Source organism: Barbus barbus (genome assembly GCF_936440315.1).
Source record: "Barbus barbus genome assembly, chromosome: 19".
NCBI lineage: Eukaryota > Metazoa > Chordata > Actinopteri > Cypriniformes > Cyprinidae > Barbus > Barbus barbus.
This window is the reverse complement of record NC_136747.1, coordinates 1,487,168-1,514,088: the sequence shown is the minus strand read 5'-3', so window position 1 is coordinate 1,514,088 and position 26,921 is coordinate 1,487,168. Positions and strand designations below refer to the sequence as shown.

The 26,921-nt window shown below is 37.8% G+C and overlaps 2 protein-coding genes across 2 annotated transcripts in view; both read right to left on the bottom strand.

Moving 5' to 3' along the window:
- LOC306885363 (oxysterol-binding protein-related protein 6-like) overlaps positions 1-12,222 on the bottom strand; it is a 55,771-nt gene extending 43,549 nt beyond the window's left edge. Inside the window, exons 1-12 of the mRNA XM_079441822.1 lie at positions 12,162-12,222; positions 10,500-10,701; positions 10,239-10,382; positions 10,100-10,153; positions 9,896-10,009; positions 8,634-8,804; positions 8,379-8,514; positions 7,753-7,871; positions 7,507-7,593; positions 6,806-6,956; positions 452-585; positions 17-109 (exon numbers count right to left, since the gene is read on the bottom strand). Coding sequence (XP_079297948.1) covers positions 17-109; positions 452-585; positions 6,806-6,956; positions 7,507-7,593; positions 7,753-7,871; positions 8,379-8,514; positions 8,634-8,804; positions 9,896-10,009; positions 10,100-10,153; positions 10,239-10,382; positions 10,500-10,631 — 1,335 coding nt within the window. The 5' untranslated portion in view covers positions 10,632-10,701; positions 12,162-12,222. The remainder of the gene's footprint in view (positions 1-16; positions 110-451; positions 586-6,805; positions 6,957-7,506; positions 7,594-7,752; positions 7,872-8,378; positions 8,515-8,633; positions 8,805-9,895; positions 10,010-10,099; positions 10,154-10,238; positions 10,383-10,499; positions 10,702-12,161) is intronic.
- Positions 12,223-15,860: 3,638 nt separating this feature from the next.
- On the bottom strand, positions 15,861-26,685 carry p3h4 (prolyl 3-hydroxylase family member 4 (inactive)). The gene is made up of 7 exons (XM_079442654.1): positions 26,119-26,685; positions 22,648-22,797; positions 22,382-22,553; positions 22,018-22,146; positions 20,687-20,832; positions 19,167-19,250; positions 15,861-17,069 (listed from the first exon to the last, which is right to left on the bottom strand). The coding sequence occupies exons 1-7, from the start codon at positions 26,572-26,574 to the stop codon at positions 16,920-16,922; spliced, it is 1,287 nt and encodes a 428-aa protein (XP_079298780.1). The 5' UTR covers positions 26,575-26,685; the 3' UTR covers positions 15,861-16,919.
- Positions 26,686-26,921: the final 236 nt, after the last annotated feature.

The window sequence follows — 26,921 nt, the reverse complement described above, 5'->3', positions numbered from 1 at the left end:
ACGTGGGGAAGCGCACCTGATCCTGGCGCACAGTGCAGTAGGACTCATCTGAGGAATCAGATGACAGTGACACAGAGTGAACTCTGGTTAAACGGGACTGCAGCTCAAGCTAAACACAAGTCAGTAACAAACACAATTTAAGCATGTAAGGCAAGAGACAGCGTACATGACAGACAGTACAACAGTGTATAATTTAAATTAATTCAGCAAATATCAGGACATAAAATGGTTTAACACACACACACACACACCTCTTACTGGATGAACAAGTGGTTTTAAAACATAAGGGCTAGTATTCTTTCAATTACCCCAAGATATTCAGCTTATCCCCTAGTCTGCAGTAACAAAAACTCTTTGTAGTTGATACTTGTAGTAGCAGCAGCAGCAGCTCAGTGTAGTCAGAAGTGTACTAGTACACTAGCACCATCTCAAACCGGGAGGAAAGATTTACCTCTGAGAGGGTCGTGCATAATGTGGCCAACTGATCTGAGGTTGACTGCCGAAGGTCAGGTCCAGCCCAAGCCTGTCTGACACGCTCACGCTCTACAGCCAGGGATTCATGGATGGATTTTAAAGATGAATGCACTATAAAAGACAAAAGGAAGAATGAAAGAAAAAACTAATTTAAAAGAATCAAACTGTCTTGTGTTTTTGAGCAAAAAAATAACCTCATAGCACCCAAGTTGTAAGCTTTTAGGTAGTTGTTAATTGCAAATTGTATCTTTCTAAAACAACTAGAGATGTCAATTTACACAAATTCCCAATGAATCTATTAACAGTTGACCTTAATACTGCAAGATACGTCGACTGCAGTCAGTGGCATGTCACAAACATTTGGGTTGGTCACTCGAATTTTCACAAACTTTGAGGTCTTCCAATGGAATCTCGATGGCATGTTCATAAAATATTATTTTATGAAAACATGCCACTACAAAGCATTCAGCTGCCTCGTGGAGCGATCTTCTTATTTGTGCCAAGATTTACTTCCACAAACATGATCAGACTTTAGCCCTATTCGGACGGGATTACTTTTCTAAACTACGTTTGAGTTTTGATTCTTATCACCTGACATCTGCGATTTTCATGTACCAGTTTGGACGGGACTAACATCTCCGTGTTTATGACAGATGTGGGAGGGTCTGTTTTGGACATCTGGGCGTTTCAGAGATCACACGTTCTGAATGCGTACACTGCGTAGTCATTCGGAATGATTACCATTCGTATAAAATCACACAAATAACATGGTGAAGCTAAATGGCTAGAATAGCAAAACCATGTTAATGTATGGTTACTTTACTTTAGTTATTTATTTGTAGTAAGCCAGTGTTTAATTTTCATAAAAGGTACATGTAAATAAAACATTATGTAATGAGTGCAGAAATGAACGCAAATAATTTTGCCTGACGCTGATATTACAATAGCCAGTCTTAACAGTTTACGTGATCTGGCTCTAGATTTTATCATCATTTTAATTTTTTTCCCCTTTGCAGGGAGCAGGGCCAGCGCAAACTCAACTGCCGCTCTAGGCAAAACCCTGCCATGCCGCCCCCACTTCACGCTCATAATTAAATACAATTTTAAAGATGCACGTGAAAGACTGGAGAATTTGTTTGATACAACTGCATTAAAATAAAAGCAGACACGGGCATGTTTTCTGAATATTAATTTTTCCCCCCTACTGCAACATATAAAAAAAAATAAAAAAAATAAAAAAAATAAATAAATTAATAATAATAATAATAATAATAATAATAATAATTAAATAAATAAATAAATAAACAAACCACTAGTATAGCTGCAAACGCAAATTAAGTGTACAAGCCTGAAGTGGCCATGGGAAGATTTGGGAGAATTCCCGGTACGCAGCGCAAAACAGCTGGTGTGTGCACAGCTTTTAGTACTCCGGGCTTAATCTGAACAAACCCGGTCCAGATCCGGTGTTGTGCCTATTTTCGACTCCCTGCCAAATCATTACCCCCCTAGTTGAAATCGCTACCTGATTGCCTAATCCTAACCCCTCCCCCACACCTAACAATACTAGGGGGGTAATAATCTGGCGGGGGCCAGAATTCGGCACTAAACCGGCACCTCCGAATTCCGATCATCTCATTTGGCGGATCTCCTTTCTCCAATGAAAGACGTTTGTGTCAGAGTTATTATAGTTTTGTATTTTTAAATTCATTTTTAAAATAATATTGCTTTCAATTTTCGCTATAAATATCAGTTTGGTTTTTTTTTTTTTTTTAATTGTTAATTTTAGTTTAATTTTGTGAAGTTTTCAAGCCCATACTTTTTATACAATTTAGTTTCCGTTTTAATTTTAGTTTTAGCAATTAAAGTTTAGCAGAATTAACAGCACACTTCCAGAGCGCAGACCAAAGACATTTTAAGTTTATTGACGCAAACCACTAGCGACACAAAATTAAAGCATGCTGAGACTGATTAGAAAACGATTATTTTTGATTATTTTATTTAGTTGCTGTTGGTTTTGTTTTTGGTTTCATTTATTTATTTATTTTTTTATTCTTTCTTTCCTTCTTGCCTAAAAGCCTTTATTTTCGTCAAATATGCCTACAGTTCTTAATACAACATATTTGACTGTTTAGGCTATACAACTTACATTTAAACTCGTTTAACAAGCATTTTAGAAGTAAAAATAAAACATTTCATAGTCGCAAAAACACCGATGCGGCTCGTTTAGGTGACTTGGCTTTGCATAAAATTGATCCTTTACTCTCTATCCTCTGAAAGAACGGATGAAACGCATTTGTCCGTGTTTCTCTCCGCCGCACTCACGGAAAACGCTCGAGAAACAGTATCTCTTCTGCGGCTCGGTACGCTTTCAGCTCGTTTTTTTTTTTTGTCTCCAGCAAGCGACAGTATGACATTCACCCTACATGATTTGACTGATTTTTACGTAGAGAGGATGACAGCACACCACATTTAAAGACATTATTATTCATGTTTTCATAACCGCTGGCCAAATTGCTGAAATCGCGTATCTTGTCAGTGTGTGCACTTGCTTGGCCATTTGTAGTTGATAAACAGGAAAGTGGGTCCAGCTGAATTGAAATGATCATTTGTTGGATTGGTATAATAAAGGTTAAGCAAGGGATAGTAGTTGCTTTTTATTTAATTTCTTTATTTTCTTAAATATGTGGGTAGATAGTATTTATAGAGTTGTAACTTTTTAGTTTTAGTTACTTTTTCTTATTTGTAAGTCGCTTTGGACAAAAGCGTCTGCTAAATGACAAAAGCAAGTAAGTAAATTCAAAAAACGAAACTAAAACATCTTTGCGAGCAAGGGGGCCCCCAGGTGTTTCAGGGGCCCTACGCAGCTTGCATATTCTGCATATATAGGGAGAATCGGCTCTGAGATTAGCCTATTGACGCCGCTCAGGTGGGGGGCGGTGCGGGAACGGCATTACTATGAAGCAAAGTTCATTTCGATTTAGAATAACTAAGGGGTGATAACTTGTTGAAATGAGTGCAATAATTCCAAAGGAATGCCCAAAAGATAAACTAAAATATCTGTCCTTCTTGCCGCCCTGACTGTGCTGCCGCCCTAGGCAGCTATATGCACGCGCCGGCCCTGATTGCATAGCCAGATATTTTTTTCTGCTGCCTTCTCAAACTTTTGCTGCAGCAGCGTTTATTCCTGCCTTCTAAAAGCTTTTAAATTCATTATATTTTTAATAACATCTCTTAACCTTCAGTGAAGAAGTGAATTGCAATGACTTTCATGAGAAGTGAATCAAACTGCAGCTGTGGAGTTGACGGAGAATGTTTATATCGAGCTTTGTGAGCCCACTGAACCTGGGGCCTGTTTCATAAAACAAGTTTACCAAATAAGCCAGGCTTATTTCAGTTAGTCTGACTTTTGAACTAAAAATAAGTGAGACTAACTGAAATAAACCTGGCTTATTTGGAAAACTTGTTTTATGAAACAGGCCCCTGATCTAAACCAGGCTGGGTTTGTTTGGTTTTATCAACTATAAACCTACTCCTGTTTGTTCAGCTAGCTTCATGCAACAGGCCACTGTGCTTATGTTTTCTTTTTCCCCCATTAACCAAACCTTGGAATGTCATTCCAAAAAAAACCACCTTGAATCAGTATATATTTTGTTTGTATTTTTCGCTAGGTTACTTTCATACAACTTTAGTACAAGTTGTAAGCTTAGTTGTAAAGTAAACTTACATTTACTCAAGTATGTTTTTACTTTTTTTTTTTTTAATACACTGTTTAGGAGGACACAAATTTGTATAACAGGGGTATCACAGCATTAACATGGTTTACAAGGACACCGCATATGCCCTCATAAAAGAAATGGCTTAAACATACAGTGCTATTTAAAAAAAAAAAAAATTAAAAAGCCAGAAGTTTTCTGTGAGGGCTATGTTTAGGGGATAAAAAAAAAAAAAAAAAAATGTATAGCTCATTAAACCAAAACATTTTAACCTATGGAAACTCTACATAAACCACATATGCAAGTGTGTGTATTTGTGAACATGAGTGCTCCATATTGTAAACATAGTACACTGTTGTACTCCACATACATAAATTAAAAAAATAAATAAAATATATACAGTGGGTACGGAAAGTATTCAGACCCCTTTAAATTTTTCACTTTGTTATATTGCAGCCATTTGCTAAAATCATTTAAGTTCATTTTTTTTCCTCATTAATGTACACACAGCACCCCATATTGACAGAAAAACACAGAATTGTTGACATTTTTGCAGATTTATTAAAGAAAAACTGAAATATCACATGGTCCTAAGTATTCAGACCCTTTGCTCAGTATTTAGTAGAAGCACCCTTTTGATCTAATACAGCCATGAGTCTTTTTGGGAAAGATGCAACAAGTTTTTCACACCTGGATTTGGGGATCCTCTGCCATTCCTCCTTGCAGATCCTCTCCAGTTCTGTCAGGTTGGATGGTAAACGTTGGTGGACAGCCATTTTTAGGTCTCTCCAGAGATGCTCAATTGGGTTTAAGTCAGGGCTCTGGCTGGGCCATTCAAGAACAGTCACGGAGTTGTTGTGAAGCCACTCCTTCGTTATTTTAGCTGTGTGCTTAGGGTCATTGTCTTGTTGGAAGGTAAACCTTCGGCCCAGTCTGAGTTTCCGGAGCACCCTGGAGAAGGTTTTCGTCCAGGATATCCCTGTACTTGGCCGCATTCATCTTTCCCTCGATTGCAACCAGTCGTCCTGTCCCTGCAGCTGAAAAACACCCCCACAGCATGATGCTGCCACCACCATGCTTCACTGTTGGGACTGTATTGGACAGGTGATGAGCAGTGCCTGGTTTTCTCCATACATACCACTTAGAATTAAGGCCAAAAAGTTTTATCTTGGTCTCATCAGACCAGAGAATCTTATTTCTCACCATCTTGTGGTCCTTCAGGTGTTTTTTTGTGTCTTGCACTGAGGAGAGGCTTCCGTCGGGCCACTCTGCCATAAAGCCCCGACTGGTGGAGGGCTGCAGTGATGGTTGACTTTCTACAACTTTCTCCCATCTCCCGACTGCATCTCTGGAGCTCAGCCACAGTGATCTTTGGGTTCTTTACCTCTCTCACCAAGGCTCTTATCCCGATAGCTCAGTTTGGCCGGACGGCCAGCTCTAAGAAGGGTTCTGGTCGTCCCAAACGTCTTCCATTTAAGGATTATGGAGGCCACTGTGCTCTTAGGAACCTTAAGTGCAGCAGAATGTTTTTTGTAACCTTGGCCAGATCTGTGCCTTGCCACAATTCTGTCTCTGAGCTCTTCAGGCAGTTCCTTTGACCTCATGATTCTCATTTGCTCTGACATGCACTGTGAGCTGTAAGGTCTTATATAGACAGGTGTGTGGCTTTCCTAATCAAGTCCAGTCAGTATAATCAAACACAGCTGGACTCAAATGAAGGTGTAGAACCATCTCAAGGATGATCCGAAGAAATGGACAGCACCTGAGTTAAATATATGAGTGTCACAGCAAAGGGTCTGAATACTTAGGACCATGTGATATTTCAGTTTTTCTTTTTTAATAAATCTGCAAAAATGTCAACAATTCTGTGTTTTTGTGTCAATATGGGGTGCTATGTGTACAGTACATTAATGAGGGAAAAAAAAAAAGAACTTAAATGATTTTAGCAAATGGCTGCAATATAACAAAGAGTGAAAAATTTAAGGGGGTCTGAATACTTTCTGTACCCACTGTGTGTGTGTGTGTATACATGTATATATATATATATTTTTTTTTTTTTCCCCCACACTGACATACCAGATATCACTTCAATTTATTTATCTTTTTCTAGATCTAGTGTGAGAAGAGTCATCAAGTTTAGATGAAGGGAATATTTAAGCATTACTGTAAGTTTCAGATCTCAAAACTTCCTTGTAAGTGCAAAAACAGCTTTTACTGAAACCAAGCTGCCAAACGACTAATTTTGTACTTCCTCCTCTTTTATTACGTACTCAGGATGAATATCTCAGCGCAAGATGTGCAAGCCCTGCACAGACCAACACCTACTTCTTCAGCATCGCCTCTTTGGCATGTTTTGGGAAAGAAAAGAAAAGAAAAAAAAAAAAAAAAAAAAAAAAAAAACAGTACAGTGTGTGAATTTTCAGTATTCTTCATCCCCGCCCATTTTTTCAGACCATTGCGTAAGAGCCAGTTCAGGATTCGTCCTCTTATTTATGAAGGTTTCACGTCTCCACAATACAGGTATGAATAGTCTGTGTGTCTGTTCTTCAGAATTTTCTTCTATACTAATTCACAGCAACATTTAAAATGGTAGAAACAGAATGAATGAAATCAAGTACCTTTGTCACACAAGGCACAGATGTCTAACTGCAGTTGCTTTCCTTCTGGTGAGGAGACCGCAGGCGTGGACAGCTGGGAGTAAACGTAATCTGGGATGGACTGAAGGGAAGCAGCCAAGCCAGCTGATGTTCCCAAGTGGCTTGAAGAAAACTGCTCCAAAAGTCAGAGATGGAAATAGAATTATTACAAGAAACAGAAGCAGTAGTTCAGAAATAAAAAGGGAAAGACATTCAACCCAATTGTGTTCTTCATTCACTAAACCTGCATACATATGGATTTGAACATGTTTTCATATGAAAAATTTATTAAATTAAAAGACCACTTAATGGGAAAAAACCCACTCCTGGTGGCCTAGGAATCAAAGGCATTAAACCAAAATGTTACATATTATTAGAAAATAATCCTACATTAACTCTTAATCAGATTAATAAAAATGCAGAGTTTTGCACAGGTTATGGCTGAAGAAACCTTGCCACAGGAGGGTTTCCACACACTTTTACATTTAGGCTGCACTGAAACACAAGGATTGTGAGTGCTATACAAATAAAAATGACTTGACTATATCACGTGTGGTCCATTTTTTAAAAAACAAAACACCGTACACACATTATGTAGACAATTTTTTTGGATGCGATTAATCATTGCCCAGCACTAGACAAATGTATTCAATCTCAAACAAGGAATATCATTATGAACTTACAAAGCCAAGCGATTCGACTCCTGACAGTGTTCGGGAGTGACCCCAGATCTTTCCAGACTTCTTTTTGGGTTTCTGAAGACTAAGATTCTAAAAAATAAGCACCATGTTTACCTCTTTGCTATTTAACACTGCTACGGTCATAAAATAAATCACCACTTTTACTTCTCACATTTGCTTTGTGTTATGCTGCACAAAGACAACATATGTCCTGTCCGTTCTGTGTCAGATCTACAACAGCAGACTCACCTGCATGCTGATTCGATGTTCAAGGTCCGTGTTTGTGATGGGAAGACCACCCTCATGCCAGTGAAGTTTTTGGATTAAACTCGAGAGCTCAGCTAAGTCCAGCTGACAACTGGCAAGTTCTGTGCATGAGAGGCTGAATGTTAGAGGAAGTGAAGCACATTCAAAAGAAGTCTTTTATATATGAAATGAAAGGAGTTGTGCTCGGAATTGCGTGTTTTTTTTTTTTTAAGAAATGGTCCAAATAACATTACATTGAATAACATTTGATGCTACTTTGCTAATAAAAAAAAAAAAAAAGAAATCTATCTATCCATCCTCACTTCAGCAGCAGGCTTATGGTAATTGCAAACACTGAAGTTTCTCACAACCTTTCTGCTACCACAATTTTTATTGTTACTGACTACTGTTATCACCAGTGTATACCAGAAACTGCAATTTACAAATGTGTGCACAAGTGGTCAAATATTTGGAAATACCAGATTAACTTTAATGCTCATAAACAGTTTTGACTTGAATCATTTTGTTTACCAAATTATTTGGATAGGCCATACTGAAGAATTAGTAGGCATGTCTCACACTGGCCCCATATACTCATGTTGAATTAAAAGGTATTAGAAGGTGCATACCTTGCTGGCACAAGTCAGCTTCCTGAGTCTGTTTGAGCCAATCAGATACTTTAGTATTTCCTCGAGACGAAGAGGCTGATGGGGAACCCTGCATCTCTGACCCAACCAATGATACTGAGCTCTGATAATGTGGCATCTAGAGAAGAGAAAAATGTACAACCGCTCAATGGGGAAAAATTTAAAGCAGTGAAAATTTAACAGTGTTACACAAAGATGGTCTAAAGCAATCATATTTAAAGGTGAACAAATGCCCACCATCACTCGGTTTCTCTGTGCAAGACTCGCCATGGCAGGCAAAGTGCTGCTGGTTCCTGTCGAGAGGGCTTGAAGAACCCCGTAATGCAGGTTTATAGCCTCGTTTTTCTTGAAATGCCGATGGGCAGTCAGTTTGGTCAGCCAGATGTAGAAGATATCGTCACTCTTTGCCTGGAAGGAGAAGACAAGTCAATGCACCCACAAACAAATCATTACAATTAGAGAGTTTTTCACAAGCAAATTTATTGTGCTACGATTAAATTATATTCTATCACTTTGCATGCCATCACTATCACAGCCACTCTTCTAAGAGGGGCCTCTCACGTTAAATGACCTAGGCATAAAGAAAAGCATAAAGAGGGTCCACATTGAACACTGCCAAATCTTTAAAATGTGATTTTTTTTTTTTTTGAGGAGACAAGAGGTAACTTTTTCAACCCATTCCAAGCCCTTAGTGATAAATGCTTTTTTTACGACATGCCATATTGCTTCCATTGAAAAACATTTACTGTTACTTTGCTGGTGCAAAATTCATGGGAATTGTTTTATTATTATTGGGGTATAATTATGTGATGTTTGGAGACAAGATTTTCAGGTTGACTTTATGCATTTCAATGGAGGTGATTATTTGTGACGTTTGTTAGGAAACAGATGATCACCTTGTTAATTGGCAGCCTGTCCACTAATCTTTAACATGTAAACCAATTAACAAATTTGATTTCCCTTATTTCCAAATATAGTACATTTCAGAGAATTTTGCAACAGGTTGGATTTATATGCAAACAATGATTGTATGTCATAACTAACAGCAGAATAAAGATAATAAATACAGTTTTTAAATCAAAAACTGCAACTCTGATAATCTGGTTTATTTGTTTTGGCTAGTAAAAGTTCTGAATGGCTGGTAAATTAATTTAAATTAAATGCTCCAAATCGGCTGATGGAGAAGAAAAAAAAATAACCCTGACAATGAAAATCATACTGAATTTCTGTGCAAGCAAATATTACAAAAATTTGTCATTTAAATTGTGATAGTCAAAATAAAAACAGCACATTTTTGTTAAAAGACTGATGTATTGTTTTTCTTGAAGCATATAATTAATGCACTGTTGTAATGGTTCGAGTACAGCCTGGCAATTTGAGCAGTCTCTTGATTTATTGCTGAGCTGGATTTAACTCTGACTCGGCTAACGTGGGCAGCTGTGATGATTTACAATATCAAACACTACTACTATAACATTCTTAGTCATACACATACACACCTTGACATGGTACAAGCTGTCGCCAGCATCGAGATCGATGCGCTTAGATTTCCGGTTCACAGACATGACCGCAAGACTAACATCTAAAGCTCCGAGAATCTTGCCTCTGACAATCTGAGGATGTGAGAAGTTACACTTACAGAAACAGAAAACACTGGAAGCAGATATTTAATTACTACAAAAAGTGATATTAATTTGACTTACATCCTGTTGAGTCTTTGAATATATGAGAGTCCCCTTATCCAATACAAAATATCTCTAAAGGAGAAAAATATTGCATTGGGACAGGTCACCAGAAGTCATGGTGGTCATTTTCCATGCATATTTCCTCAATGCAACTCACCTTATGCCAGCCCTGGAGAGGATACTTGCGCTTTTTCATGAGGAATCCCTCACAAATGCCAGGAACAGTGTTATTGGCCATACTCGTTCCTGCGACACGTGCAGAACAGTCTGCATCTGATATTACTTCCCAATCCCTGGAGTTCTGTATTGGGAGAAAAAAAAAAGAAAAGAAAGTTATGATAATTCATTTGTTTTTGAGAGGAAAAGAAACAATTCAGATGTTAAGAACCAGAACAAATACCGAGAGCTGTTCACTGACCTGTCGTGAGTGGCGTGAAGATCCTGTGCTGCCATTACGGGAGTGAGTGGGTTTAACAGCAGAGATGAGCACTGATTTATCCAGAGCACTCACTGATTGGCTGCTACCCAGAGGATGTCCGTAGTCAGCCATTGATGCAGTCAGTAAATGTTTAGAAGTCAGTCTATTCCAGGTTGGATGCTTCCATCAAATAACATATGCTCTGAGATGCATTACACAAACATACACATTAGTGGAAATGAGTGGAAAGGATCTTATAAAAACTCAGAAGCTTCAGAATTAAAGGATTCAGTAAAAAACATTTAGAATACATTTCAGACGCATTTATCTCTTTTTTAAATTACATTTGTGTATATAAAAATATACATATGTTAAGGGAATAATATCACTTTAATATTTATTAAATGGTGGTCAAATGCTAATGATGCAAAGGCACCTGTTAAATCTATTAATACTTTCATTATTGTTCTGTCATGTGATTCTATGGGCTGCCATAGGCTCCATGGAGGAAAGTGAAATAAGTCAGTGATACATTTGAAAATGCATTTCCTAATACATAACCTTCCAAGATTTCGAATAGTTTTAAATTTTGAATTGTTTTAAATTAAAACTGTTTTGAAACTCCCCCATCCCCCACACACACACACACACACACACACACACACACACACAGTTCAGCTAATCTAGCAAAACATCTAAAGGACGATAAGAAAGAGATTAAACATTTATGCTAGAATGCTGTGAAGTAGAAACAAAGCTCAAAATGAGGCCAACATCGAATCGGTTTAAAATGACAAAATGAACTGTATGCAAACTAAACTTATTGTAGGCCTGTTTAACCTCGGCGAGTCTTTGACAATGAATTCGAGCAATGTGAACAAACAGGTTCAGGAAGGAAGAAAAAAAGTTGTTTCTCTTAAACTATTTGAACTGTTTGCGGGGTTCACCGGTGACTGATCAGAAAGCTGCTGTCGCACTTCTTCACAATGACACTGAAATGGTGAAGAAACAGCACAACTGCAATGTGATCATGAAAAGACCACTGAGATTGATTCTGAATGCTCCATTCATTAACTGAATATTTAAAAAATTTAAATAAAATTATGTGTTTGGCGTGACTGGTCTGATGAGTGTGTGTGGAATGTGAGCAGACCGCTCAGATGAGTTCAGGTTTAAGAGTTTCACTGCACATCACACACACACACACACACACACACACGCTGCACAGGAGTTTACCGTCTATTGGCATGCTCTTATTAAAAACCCATAATACACGCAGATGTCTCTAAAATACGATACATAAAACAACTAAATCATTTGACACCGTGTACAGAGACTTGAAGACAGGCTATTATCATTAGATTCATCACATGACTATAATCTTCTGATTTACACCGTTTCGATTTGTTATAAAATGTAACGAGTTAGATGCCCTCATTTAACCGCAGTGACACGCAGAGCTCTTTCAAATATACCAAAGCTAAAATATGGATGGTTAATTGGGCTTCAGTATTCATTAAATACAACAAATCAGCCCATTAATCATGTACCGACAGATTTATGACAAAATCCGAACCGAAAACACATAAACCGATGCTCCACGACTCATAATATAGAGACTGAAAACATAGTTGTGTGCACGGATGTTTAGTTGACTCTTACCTCTCACAGCCGAGCAGGTTCACGAGCTCATCTCATTCACTGCACGAGCTCTTACCGAATCACGGTCATGACGTCACAGAGGTGTGTTCAGGTACTTCAAAAACATCATTTAAACAAAAATAAAATCTAGCTGAACAACTGAAAAATAAAATACAATGTTACCTCTCCCTGCTCTCTGACACTATTCACCATAAAATATAATTATTCAGGAATCTCTTTTCCTGCGTTAGTGTGTAACTCCACATCCCATCTAAGCTTTATATATATATATATATATATATATATATATATATATATATTGTATTTTCTAACTACTAACTAGAGTTTGCTCACTTTCAATCCTGTTTGTCATAAAAAAGTATACCTCTGTTATATTGATTTATTCGTGTAATTATTAGGCTACTTCCACATTAATCTGGATAAATCTGAAACAGCATTTTTTTAATAAAATGAATAAAATAAAAATATACAGTTAGGTAAATTTGGACACTGACACAATTTTCATTATCTGTATGCTACCAGAATAGAATTAAAATGCAACAATCAAGATGAAATTGAAGTGCAGATTTTAAGCTTTAATCCAAGGGGTTTGAACAAAAATATAACAAAAAGACCTTAGAAATTACAACCATTTTTATACACAGTATAAAAATTTTTTTCCCCACAATGTAAGGGGGGGGGGACAAATAAATATAATCATAAATATAAAGTTTATTTTTAATATTTTGTTGAATTCTTTGCAGGCAATGACTGCCTTAAGTCTGAACTCATGGACATCAGAGACTTCTTTGTGATGCTTTGCAGGCCTTGTGCAGCTGACTTCAGTTGTTGTTTGTTTGTGGCTCTTTCTGCCTTTAGTTTTGTCTTCAGCGAGTGAAATGCTGCTCAATTGGGTTGAGATCAGGAGATTGACTCGGCCATTGCAGAATATTCCACTTTTTACCTTCAAAAACTGCTCGGTTGCTTTCGCTGTATGTTTTGCGTCATTGTCCATTTGTACTCTGAAGCACCGCCCAATAAACTTTTACTGAATCTGGGCTGAGAGTATATCACTATAGACTTCAGAATTGATCCAGCTGCTTCTGTCTTCTGTCTCATCATCACTAAACACCACTGGAAGCCATGCAGCTCATGCATCACACTGCTCCATGTTTCACAGATGATGTTGTGTGCTTTGGATCATGAGCTGTTTCATGCCTTCTCCAGACTTTTTTCTTCCCGTCATTCTGGAACAGGTTGATCTTATTTTCAGCTGTCCAAAGAATGCTTTTACAGAGGTACTCTGGCTTTCTTTAGATGGTTTTTGTCGAAGTCCAATCTGACCTTGTTTGCAGCTTGTGTTGAAGCCTCTGTATTTGCTATGGTGAAGTCTTCTCTTGATTTTAGACACGTCTGCCTCCTGGAGAGTGTTCTTCTCTTGTCTGGATGTTGTGAAAGGGTTTTTCTTTACCACAGAGAGGATTCTCCAATCATCACCACTGTTGTCCTCCGTGGACGTCCAGGTCTTTTTATGTTTCTGAGCTCACCAGTACATTCTTTTTTTATTAAAATTAAAGCTCAAAGTGTGCACTTTAAGATCACATTCATTATACAGTGCCCTCCATAAGTATTGGAACAGTAAAGACAACATTGCTCTGTTGGCTGTGGAGTCAAGACATTTACAAATATGATTAAAAGTTGAATATGAGACAAAACTACAGAATGTCACATTTTATTATTAGCCGTTTCAACACATACATGTTTTACCAAATAAAAAGAACAGCAATCTGGAGATTGACTTGGGCAATCTAAGACTTTCCATTTCTTTGCCCTTATAAACTCCTTGACTGAACTGGCAGGGTGTTTTGGGTCATTGTCCTGATGCAATATGAAGCACTTCCCAGTGAATCTGGTGGCATTTTCTTGAATACTGGAAGGCAAGATGGTTTTGTACCCTTCCAAATTCATTCTGCTGCTGTCATCATACATTAAGTCATCAGTAAAGTTGAGAGGGCCTGTTCCAGAGACAGCCATGCATGCCCATGCCATGACACCACCTCCACCATGCTTTACAGATGAGGCTGTATGCTTGGGATCATTGCAGTTCCCTTTTTTCTCCACATTTTTGCTCCACATAGTTGCTACTTGTGCATCAGTTGATCAGAAGTTTCTAGCCATGCAGCCTTTCTCTCTGAATTTATGACAGCTGTACCTTTTATGGTTATTAGAACATTAAAACATTACAATCTAAAATGGCTCTTTAAAGCATTAAAGCATAAAAACACAATCAAAAGTTAAAAATCACTGAATTAAAAATGTAAATTTATAATAGAAATCAGAGTACATTTTAACTGATAAGAGGAACACACATTTAACTCATTTGAGCTAGTGATTAACAGTTGCTGCTATCATAAAAATACACTTATATGTAGTAAAATTCTATGCGTCACATTTAATGTCCAACAACAAATATTTTAGCAGAATGTATATTTTATTCAGAATTCTTGCGCTAGTATTCTATTCTGCTCTGTGTGTGTAGCGCGCATGCGCGCCGCAGCGCTCGTTCTCTCGCATAAGCCCCGCCCACTCCTGACAGCTAAATGGATATATTTGCATGGCTTTCTGACATTTACAGATGTAAAAAATATACCTGTGACGTATCAGTTATGCACTGAGGAAAACACAATGTTTCAAATGCGTTAATCAGCACAAATATTCGCTGTTTGCTATGGTGGATCGATTTGATCCATGATCGACATTAAGGGCTGCTTCAGAATAAGCGTGTACGTCACATTATCCTGACTCACTGAACCTGGATAGCATTAGTCAGATTGCGTGAACTTGAATTGTCGTTTATGGAACCGCTTTAGTCCCGATTGATTTGTTAGGTTATTTCAAGTCAGTTTTGGACTTTAATCCCCGGTTTTCTTAGCGTCTTTTATGGAACAGCCCCCTGTTCTTCCTAATATCAGCACATTTGTAAATGCAGTTCAAAAAACAATAAGTTAATATTAAATGACATTTTAGACACAGCATTCTCAATAACGATGCTTTCACTCTATTTCTCTATTGAAAATTATTGAGTTTCTCTATTGAGTTATAAACGAAGCAGAACTGCTGTGCTTCTCTGAGCAACACACAGCTTCTGAATCAGTCAAAGGTTCTTTAAAGAACCATACTTTTCATCGTGCTGTCATCGTACAGCCACCTCAAACAAAAATGCTGAAGAGGAAAACAAACTCGACATCCATATTCTATTCTGTCTTTAACTCGTTCCTTGTTAACCCTGCAGAAGAGTGTAAGATCTCTCACCTCCTGCTTATAATACTGGAGGGGGGCAACAGAACAATTCGAGGATGAAACCCACTTCCAAATCTGTCCCAAATGAATAACACACAAAGCATGTTTGTCATCACCTGTAATGTGATGAAGGTATCTTCCTGAAGAAAAGCTGATGATTTTGCACCTTTCATAGTATGCTGGCATGTCAGTGATGTCAAATGACTGCCGTAGCTAATCAAGATTACAGTGTTTATACATATTCCTTGAAAGGGAACTGCATTGTATAAAGCACCATACAAATAAAGGTGACTTGATGAGAAGAATATTAAAATAACTTGAAACACAGGAGATGTGGTCTGTGGAGAGCAAATCTAACAAGGGGTGACCGAGAGTAATCACACCAGGGTAGGTGACAAAATGTTGATTAGGCCACCAATACATTTCTACAGGTTTATATCAGTTGTTACAGGAAGTGCTGTATTGACAGATAACAACAAAAATACCTCATTTTAAATTTACAAAGGAAGAGCACAACAAAGAATAATTGAAATAATTGCTTTTGATTGTTTTTGTTTTTTGTCTTGAGACCCATGGATTCATTGCTCCACTTCCGTAAAGTACTTGGTGAACACTATTTAAACTGTCTTCTTTTTGTGCTACTCATAGCTAAATTGAACTTGTTTCATAACTTTACACAGCTATTAAACCAATCTGAACCAACACTAAATAAATGAGCTGAATAATGGCACAATGTTTTATTTTTTAAGCTGCTGCAGCAGAATTGAAATTTTGTCTCATATTTGATGAAGCCTGCATCATTGATTCTGTTATTTTTCTGTTCTATTTGCTTTCCAGAGATGAACAGAAAGGGATTCAAAGCACAGGAAATACACTGTCATTAAATTAATATTATAACTGCAGAGAATCAATGTTCAAACATGAGACTGTCCCATCAAGTGTATTTACACATTATTTTAATGTATAATCTTCCTTATCATTCAAAGTAAAACCTAAAAACAACAGAAAATAAGCCAGTGTCAGCAACTCTCTAGCCTGAAATGAAAACAGCTATATGTGAGTCAGAATAGATTGCATGTCAAAAGATGCAGATATATTTCATATCAACAAAAATATTTTAGATAACACATCATGAAATGCATGGGAGGGAAGAAAAGACATAAAAACAGGTAAAAATACTATTCCCAACACAAACCTGATTTTGTTAAGCAGAGTTTAGATTGGTGATGTATCTCCAGTTTCAATGAGCTCATCTAAACTCAACAAAATCTGGATGAGAGACTGTTATTATAAAACTTCTTGCATTAAAATTATACAAAAGCTCCAAATGATCAAGTTAAAAGTAAAGTTAGACTGGATACAGTTCAAATTTCTTCTCCAATGAAAAAGGGGGAAGAGTCAGCAGGGGATGAGGAAGACACCAGATGAAGACTCCCTCAGGCTACCAGTATAAATAAAAGTATATGATTTGGTTTGTGCTTATTCAGCTGGTTCTCCTGCATCTCCTTTAGTTTTGGGTTCCTGCCACCATTCAGCCAGGAAAGACTCCTCGTAGTCCCCAATTCCCTCAAACTCTTCATCAGGAGGACTCGACAGAGCTGATGCTGCTTCCTCTGAACTTACAGTATCCTGTTGACAAACACACAGTTAATAACCACATGGTAATATTATCAGTCTAATGAATAGGACAATAGGACAAACTCAAAAACTTGTCTGCCTATTGGCAATTTTAACAGCTATTAGCCGGTTTAAGGAAGTGATGCCTTTGATCCTTGGACATTTCCAGTTAGTTGTTCCATTCAAACCTGCATGTTTTAACTCTGGAAAAAAGAAATTAAGAGACCACTTCAATTGTGTATTAAATTAGCATTTCTACATGCATGGCAGCCATTCCATTCCAGTATCTGTTCAATTCCAACACAGGCACACCTTATTTTGCTTAATGAAATCCCGATTAGGTGATCATCTCAACCAAGTTTTATTTAATAATATTATAAAAACCACCGCTGTGGTCATCACTATTCTCTTGCAATAGGACCAGATGGATGCCAAAAACAGTGCTAGTAGAGAACAATTGGAATCAAATAATAACTATTAACCATGCCAAAAGAGATGAAAAGAAAAGTTTTGAGTGAGGAAAATAACGGTTTCATTCTGGCTTTACTGGCAGAGGGATACAGTGAGCATCAGGTTTAAAATTTCAAAGACAGCGGTTCAAAGGTCAAGCTGCAGACACTGGGGACAACAAAGCTACAAAAATGACTCTCCACTGACCGGAATGACCGCCAACTCATTTGAATGTCACTCAACAACCGTAGGGGACGTAAAGGGACCTACAAAAAGAATGGCAGCTGGGATGAAGTGCACAGTGAATATGGATCGAAACAGGCTCCTAGGGCAGGGCTGAAGTCGTGCAAAGCTAGAAAAAGCCCTTCATGAATGAGAAGCAAAGAAGAGCAAGCTGAGGTTTGCAAAACACCATAAAGACTAGACCATAGTGGACTGGAGTAAGGTCATCTTCTCTGATGTGTCCGGTTTTCAGCTTTGCCCAACACCTGGTCATCTAATGGTTAGACAGAGACCTGGAGATGCCTACAAGCCACAGTGTCTCGCACCCACTGTGAAATTTGGTGGAGGATTGGTGATGATCTGGGGGACGAATCAGGTATATTTGTCTTTGTGGAGGGCAAATAAATCAAGCCTGGAAGACAACTTGCTTCCTTCTGCTCTGACAATATTCCCTAACTCTGTGGATTGTTTTTTCAAGCAGGACGATGCTCCATGCCACACAGCCAGGTCAATCAAGGTGTAGATGGAGGAGCACCAGATCAAGACCCTGTCATGGCCAGCCCAATCTTCAGACGTGAACTCCATTTAAAACCTCTTGAATGTGATGTGGAAGATGGATGGTCACAAGCCATCAAACAAAGCTGAGCTGCTTGAATTTATGTGCCAAGAGTGGCACAACAGCACCCAACAGCAATGTGAAAGACTGGTGGAGAGCATGCCAAGATGCATAAAAATCAGGGTTATTCCACCCAATATTGATTTCTGAACTCTTCCTACAAGTTAACACATTAGTATTGTGTCGTTTAAAATAGTGTTGAATATAGACTTGCTTTCTTTGCATTATTTGAGGTCTGAAAACACCATCTTTTTTGTTATTTTGACCAGTTGTCATTTTCTGCAAATAAATGCTCTAAATAACAATATGCTTATTTGGAATTTAGGAGACATGTTGTCAGCAGTTTATAGAATAAAACAAAAATGTTAATTTTACTCAAACACATACCTATAAATACGAAGATCAGAGAGACTGATCATTTTGCAGTGGTCTGTGTGCCTGGGCTACCACTGGCTTAACTCTAGTTAGAACATGTATTATGTGATGTTAACTAATAGATATATGTTGCAAGCTAACAGAGATGAGGAAAAAACACTGCTAATTAGACATGCACAATGTGAAAATCATAACTACTTCACTCTGCCTTTAAAAGGTTCCTATTTGACAATTCAAGCCGCGTGTGTGTGTGTGTGTGTGTGTGTGTGTACTGTATCTTTGTTTGACTAGCTTGGAAAAGTCAATCCAAGATCAATATAAAACTAAGTGAGACACAGGCCAACACACAACTGCATTTACCTTTCAAGAAATATAGTTGATTATTTTAGTTTTATTTTATTCAGTTACTCTACTCAACTATTAAATAACACACTTAGGGGGTTTACCTCATCATCTGTCTGTAAATAATTCTGTGCGAACTCCAGAAGTTCCCTCAGTTTGGTGGTTTGATTGAAATATCTAAGAGCTTCCTGTATGGACACAAAGACAGAAATGTTAAAACAGTAGGTGTAAAAACTGAGCTATTCTATAAAAACATAGAAAAGATACCTTTATCAATAGTTTCTACGTGAGGATGTGTGGATTTGTTGAGGATGACTTGTGTGGAGTTTGAGTTAAAAGAAGCCAAGCATGGAACCAAATCCATGCAACAAATAAACTCAGCCCCCCCAAAAATAAAAAAATAAAAAGAAATGTCCCTTTTTCAGGATACTATATATATATATATATATATTTAAAGATAATTTTGTAAAATCCAAATAAGCTTTACAGATATTTATTAGGAAGGGTTAAAACTATGTTTTTTGTTCTATGAACCATAAACAATCGCCAGACTTATAAGAGCCTTGCTGGATTAGTGGGGTAACGTCTCATAGCAAGAAATAGCAAATCTTGTTCAGTCCATGAGGATGAGAAGCACTGTTGTACTGAAAGCACTTGGTGGCCACACCAGATAGATACGGGCTGCTACTTTTGATATTGACAAAACAAAAGCAGTTGAATGTGAGAGGATGCTTCTCTTTTTGCTGTGTTTATTTACAAAACAGAGAAGTATTGCAAAAGAACAATTGTTTATGACATTTGTAAACGACACACTATGCAAAATATAAATGAACAGATGTTACAATTATGTCATTTGAAATAGACTGGATAATAAATAAAAAGTAGAATGATTGCAACAAATGTGCATTTGCTTTGTCTTTTATATTTCAAAACCTGTTGTTTTATAAAGCTCATATCCCCCATTATCTCTCTGCTAGGTATCTTATACAATGCTTGCTGCTAATGTACATTCATCTGGTAATCCCATATAATTATTGCTGCTAAAAAAATCTGTTAAAGAGATCAAAAAGGATCAAAGTTCTTAAGCTTCTTTTACAGCAGTCACCGAGTTTTGCAATTAATTATAACTATTTTGTTCTCCATTTTATTTACATTTTGTGATTCATTGTTTTTGTTTGCAAAACTTTAGTTTTTTTTGCTCAATAATTTTTGTGAAACGTTCTTCTTTTACAGTACTTAAATATATGTGACATGGATTTGATTCCATTGCCAAGAGAAACAACAACAAAAATGTATGCTACTCCAGTACTGTTATGGGGAAACTGTTGAGCATCAGAAGCATTAACATTACTACATGTTTGTAATTTTGGTAAGTTCATGATATACGTGTATGTGTGTGTGTATGCGTGTGTGTTTCTGCATGTGTGTGTGTGTGTGTGTACATGTATGTGTGTGTGTGTGTGTGTGTGTGTGCGTGTTTCTGCAGGTGTGGGTGTTTCTGCACGAGCGTGTGTGTGTGCGTTTCTGCATTTGTGTGTGTGTGCACGTGTATGTGTGTGTGTGTGTGCACGTGTGTGTGTGTGCGCGTGTGTGTGTGCGCGCGCGTGTGCATGTTTGTACTTACTGGTCGTGGTTTGAAATGCTCGTCCTGCAGTCCCCACTGTTGTCTGTAGAATCTGTAGTAGGCCATGTTCTGCTGCATCACTTGATCGTTTGCATCGAACAGCATATAGCTTGCTGCACACGGTGCTGCATTTCGCACATCATTTACTAGAAGGACAAATTAATAAAAAGCATTTCTAAAGTTATTGTTTTGATGAAAACCTTTTGGTCTATCACTGTGATTGGATTGCTATCTGACTGAGTTTGAACATTCCATTCACACCTGACCACATAAATGTGTTTTAACAAACTGGATTTGTGGACTTCATTTCACAAATGTTGATAGCATATACAATGCTATGATGTTATAACACTGTATATGCTAACAGATGTTATGTGCTGCATTTTATCATTAGCATTTTATCAGCATTTTCAAAATCAAATATCACAATCGGAGAGAGAGCACTGGTGGGATAATAAATAGTTCTTATCCCTTTTAATGAGCATGAATGGGTGTCATACTTCAGGCAGCAACACTAATCTTTAACTTCATTTGCACTAGTTAGTGTGTCTGCTTACTGAAGAGACACACTCATCTCCGCAATTACACCAAGGTATGTACTGTAGCTACCAGGTGTAGTTACAGCAGTGCCAAACTGTTATTTTTGCCTTTTCGGGAGCAGTAAGATTTATAGAGTACATGTCACTTTTACACCAAGTTCACATGTGGCCGAGTCACATGTAAAATGGCTCTCAAATCACCTCCTGAAATGGGATTTCAGGAGGTTTGCTATTCGATCAGTGAAAATGCATGAAGTGGTCAAGTGCAACAAGTCTATTACACTGTAAATATCTTGTGAGCATGTTATTTTATCAGAATACACTGTAAAAAAAAAAAAAGGTTTCAACTTAAAATGACTTGTTACCCCAATGAGTTTAGTCAACTTAAATATCCAAGTTGTCACTTACATAAAATTTCAAGTTGACTAAACTTAAAATCTTTAGTCAGCAAGGTAACAAATGATTTTAAGTTGAAACTTTACTTTTTACAGTGTAGTAAACAGTAAAACAATCTTAGTATCTTATTTCATGTCCTATCAGTTTTGAATGACACACAGTTCTGCGTCTACAGTGTATCATGCCAATACCTCTAGATGTTTACAAGAACTGGAAACTATTTATGTGAGATACTGAGAGCCTTGCATGTCTCCTAATATTGTTTACAATACATCATTATACCAAAATGTACTAATTGATATGAAATATGGGCAGAATGTAGTATTTCTTGTGTTTACTGCTGACAGAAGACAATTAACTATTTTTGTTGCGTGTGTGTGTGTTTCTGTTACTTACATTTGTAATAAGCAAACTGCATGTAGTGGTACATGGTGGCAACAAATTTCTCCACAAAGAAACCACCAACATTTGGAATAAATTTTTCCTCACATTTTACTTTACACTTCATTACTTCAAAATAGAAATCTGGGGGAGAAAAGAGAGAGAGAGAGAGAGAACACATTGCATTTATGGGCTACTGTACTTAAAAAAACCCTCAACAACCTATGATGGTACTAGACTTCCTATGTCAGATCATTGATGAACTTCTTATGTTTACCAAGCTATTTGCATTTGAACCAGGCTTATGTTAGTTAGGATAGATTTCTAATATTCACAGTTATTTGAAGCAAATCTGAGAATGCATCATGATATCACTGACCGGCTAGGCTGGGGTAGAAGTCTTTAAACTCCTGCACATCGTATGACCCCTCACAGGACATCAAACACGTGTTGAATGTTATAAAATACTCAGCAGCCGCCAGCTCCATGTCTCGAGCACTGCTGCTAAAATCCCCCGAATTATACAGCTTTACAGCCTTCAGGAATAAAGCCTAAGATCGATATGAATCCATATTTAGTTATTTCACAAAAGTGCCTTTCACAAATAAGGTTAAAAAGAAAAACACAATTAGAGAGAGTAAATACCTCATAGGGCTTCTCCTCATGGTCTATGAGGTACTCCTCCGTGTCAAACAGGCTTTTATAGTAGTTAAGACTCCTAGATAGTACGGGGTCGTCAGGGTTTCGCTGTAGATACGTGCGTGCTGCCGAAACCGCTCTCTCCAACTCATTCATCTAGACACAATTAACATAAGATAATTCAGTGTCTGGATTGCCTTGTTTAAATATGGTTTTGCTCATTTCATTAACATTAGTGAAATAAGAGGAAGGACACACAGGTGAGATCTCTCCATTGCCTTTCTCAGATTCAATTACATGTTGTGCCTTGTTACTGATAGAATAGCCAAGTCACATTTATTTATATAGTGCTTTATGAAATATAGATTTACACAATATACATATAGATAACAGAATATGGGAAACACAAACAACAAGTTGAGCGGATGAACCAGGGAGCACAAGGAAGCAGGTAGGCCTTGAACCATCAGCAAGTCAGGGAGGAGCAGAAGAGGAGGAAACTAGGGGCAAGAAATCAGGGAACTGGTTGACCCTGAGTGGGCTAGAAGAACGTCTTACAGGCAAAAATGGTCTAGCATTTCAGATATTTCTCCTAAAATAACTTGGGACACAAATGAGACATGAGAAAGTTTTAAGAGAAAGAGTCCAAAATGAGAATGGGCTGCGAGAAACATGATCTCTTTATTGACTTGCTGTGATCTCTTTCAAGGCACTGTAATAAAAATGTTGAGGTTGCTCTCTTTCTTTTCTGATTACACTGGAGTTGTCTTTTTTCACTTTTATTAATGGTCAGGACAGTAGGAGGAGAGACAGGAATTAATGGGAGAGGTGAGAAGGGAACAGGAGCAGGAAAGTACCTTTAGCTGGGACTCAATTCTGACTGAGGTGCAGCTGTGCTTTGACATTGATCTGCTGCCCATAAGGTGATGGCTTTAACAGAGGCTCAGGACACTAAAGGGGGATTATATTTCTTATATCTCATTTAGGTATCAGCTTTGTCTTCAGATGTCATCCATTTCATTTTAGGAGAAAAGTTTTGTTTAATTTGCAAAGCGTATTTTTTTTATTATTACTGTAAATTCAGAAACTATCATTTAAATAGTATTACACATTTCAGAATATCAAGGGTTACTAGATACAATCGATCTTCAATGCCCTGCCTTGTATATGCAGCACATTTTCCAAATACACTATAAAGGGATTAGGCCCATATAAGTGTAAGATTTCAGGTATAAGATCAAAATTCTCTTTTTAAATGTATAGTGTAACAGTGCTTCGTTGTTGCATGACATTTCTTCTTTCTTTGTTTAGCATTGAAAAGTTTGTCTTGTACATTTGCATGCATGCAAATAAATGTCCTGATTTCCTCTGCATGTGTTAACATTGTGCTTTAAAACACTGTCTACACTAAATAACTTCAAATATGACACTGCAAGTATTGTTTGACTGGAATGCTGTGGATGAAAGAGATTAAAACTACCCAGAGAAAAGAAGAAACAATTCTCAATTGTTTGCGCTACACAGAAATTAGGTTACTTTAATATCAAATGGAGACTTTTGCTTGAATCTCCTGCTTCTCACACCTGTCTCCTGAGACAAATATATATATATCTATCTCAATCTAACTTAATGGTCTCCTTAAACGTTTTAGCAGATAATCACCATCACACACTGTGCTCAGACTTTTTTGACTCCACGGTCTCACATTTGTCTCCTCTAAAGCTTTAGAAGAGATCTCCACAACATCACACATTGTGCTCAGATTCTTCTCCTTAGCTGGAGACTCTGGATCTTTCACATTTGCATCCCAGGCTCATTGGAAATCTGTGCTTGAGGTGACATTTCTGCAATACCGATTTTACATACCAATGTTTCACGGCATATTAAAAGTAAAATGTGAGTGGAACTAAAATGCACGTTCAATACGTGACCCATGACATGACACGTTTTGGTTAGGCTGATACAGGCACGCATTGCTGTGTCGCTTCTGGTACATATTGCGGCTGTTCAGAATTCAAGTCAAGGTGAGTGTTGCCAAAAGTTAGTGTTCTATCATGAAATACCCCCTGCACCAAAGCTAACCCTTAACGAATGCAAAAGTGCGCAGGAACAGATATAATGCATTTGGCTTGGAGAGATGATTCTGGGCCGAGCCATTTTGTGACAAGGTCAAGCTCTTCTCTGGCTGTTAATCAAAGGTGAAGTTGTATGTGATGCTAACGTTCAAAGGGATCTTTTTTGTTTAATGCAGCACCATGTAAAATAGTTTTCAAATCATAACACAATATTGTGCAATGAATTGTGTAAAATTAAGCTTTCTTATTCAATACTCTGGCCATATAAATGACACTTTGTGTGGAAAGGAGAAAAGTTGAGTGAGTTTTAGTGTTCATTACAACTGGTAACTGCAGCAAATCATATTTATAGTTAGGTTTTTTGAGTTTTGCAGAAATGTAGATAAAGGCATGTAATTCCAATGAGTCTACAGCACATTTGTCTCCTCTAAAGTTCAGAATGCATCTCAACAATATTACACACGGTGCTCAGATTTTCTCCTAAACTAAAGACTCTGGGGGTCTCATATTTGCCTCTTTTAAGGCTTTAGAAGAGAGTTCAACAACTTTATAAAGTATGCACCAAGTCAAGTACTTGAAAGGCACAAAATAAAATAAAAAAGCCTTTATAAGATTAAAATTATGCAAAAATATGGTTAATGCTACTCTTGTTGACACAATAAGACAATAGAACCATACAGTTTATGTGCATTGGGCACATCATTTGTTCTTGGAAATAGTAATCTACTCAGTGCCCTTATCAAAACTGATTTACAGGAACAGTAATACTGGAGCTTTCCTTGCTGAAAGGCACATTCAATGGCTTATGACTCAATCCAATCCAAAACTAATTTGATTATTAATACATAATATTTGGCAGAAATGTTTAATGATGATGAAATCTCGTCTAAAATGTTAAAGTATATCATATTGGGAGTTTTTTTTTAGAAGTTTGAGAAGCAGGAGACTCGAGCAAAAGTCTGATATGATCTTAAAGTTTTCTGTCGCTTTATTTAGCATTACTTTTCTCGCCAGTGGTTGTGAATCCTCATCCAGCCATCCTAAATCTTATAAACGGTTACTACATTCACGACAATAATTAACTGAAGTAAATGTTTTGGCGTTAAGCAGATGTTACACCTTTACAGCGCGGTTGTCTTGAGATTACGAGGCGCTCGTGCGTGGACGTGGCATGTGCAGCTGACTGGACCAATGAAACGCACCGATTCAGACACAATCACAAATGCATTACTGTTTATAGAGCAAATTTCATCTAAACAAGTAGGCTGTGGTTATTACAAGTGATTACGGCAATAGGAAAAGGGTTTACAATGTCCATCCATCGTTCATTAGCATTTTCAGTGGACAGTTAACGTAGTATAGCGTTCTGGCTTATCGCAAATCCATGAACTTGGTCTCTTACCTGGTAATAGACGTACTGAAGGTACCGGTAGGGTATCCTCTGTTCGAAAGCACCCAAAGTCTCTCGCTTAGGATATGATTTAGAAAACACGGGAAAGTTTGTTTTGCACTTTTTCAGGCATGCAGCTCGCATTATGATGTGCCCCATGATGAAGAGGGTAGTTTCCGTGTTGTTCTGCTCATGTTCCCGGCCCACGGGGCTGCAGCTCTGACTGCAGTGCGCTTCGCTGTCCTTCAGCAGCCGGTGAAGCCGCAGGCTCAGCTCCAGATATTTAGCGCTCTGCTTCCAGTCCTGAGCTTCGTACATCTCTAACGCGTGTCCGTACGCAGACTCCAGCGGCATGAGGTCGTTCGCTGGAAAGCTTTTGAAGCTGTATTTCTCATACTGAGCCTGCACAGTACAGAAAAGATAGGCAGTACTGAAAAACACGACTAGACATATTCTTGTTTGGGCCATGCTTCTGTTCCTCACTGTAAGCGATCCCCGCGTAATACCGGAGAGTGGAGACTCATGTCAGACTGCACGTAGGAAATCTGTGGCCCTTTGGGGTTGAAGGAGTTTTACGGTGATGGAAAACTCTGCATGCCTCCCAAATTCTGATCTGGACTGCTTCTCTGGGTCTAAACGTCCGTCAGTTTGAAGTAATCTAGTCATTGCTCTGAGCGTTTGACAATTTATTGTTGCTTTAAATAGCTTATAAAATCTACATTTTGTCCCCTTTTCCCCCACAGGAAACGTCCAAGTATAGACTACTTTTGGTCTGTTGGATCATTAACTTTTACTAATTTAAAAGGCTGGGTCAG

Excerpts from the sequence above, each read along its gene's own strand:
- p3h4 (XM_079442654.1), bottom strand. The coding sequence starts at position 26,574 with ATGGCCCAAACAAGAATATGTCTAGTCGTGTTTTTCAGTACTGCCTAT. Across the intron at positions 22,554-22,647 it reads ATGAGGAGAAGCCCTATGAG|GCTTTATTCCTGAAGGCTGT; the intron begins GTATTTACTCTC and ends TATCGATCTTAG. Across the intron at positions 20,833-22,017 it reads GCAGTTTGCTTATTACAAAT|TAAATGATGTGCGAAATGCA; the intron begins GTAAGTAACAGA and ends TTGTCCTTCTAG.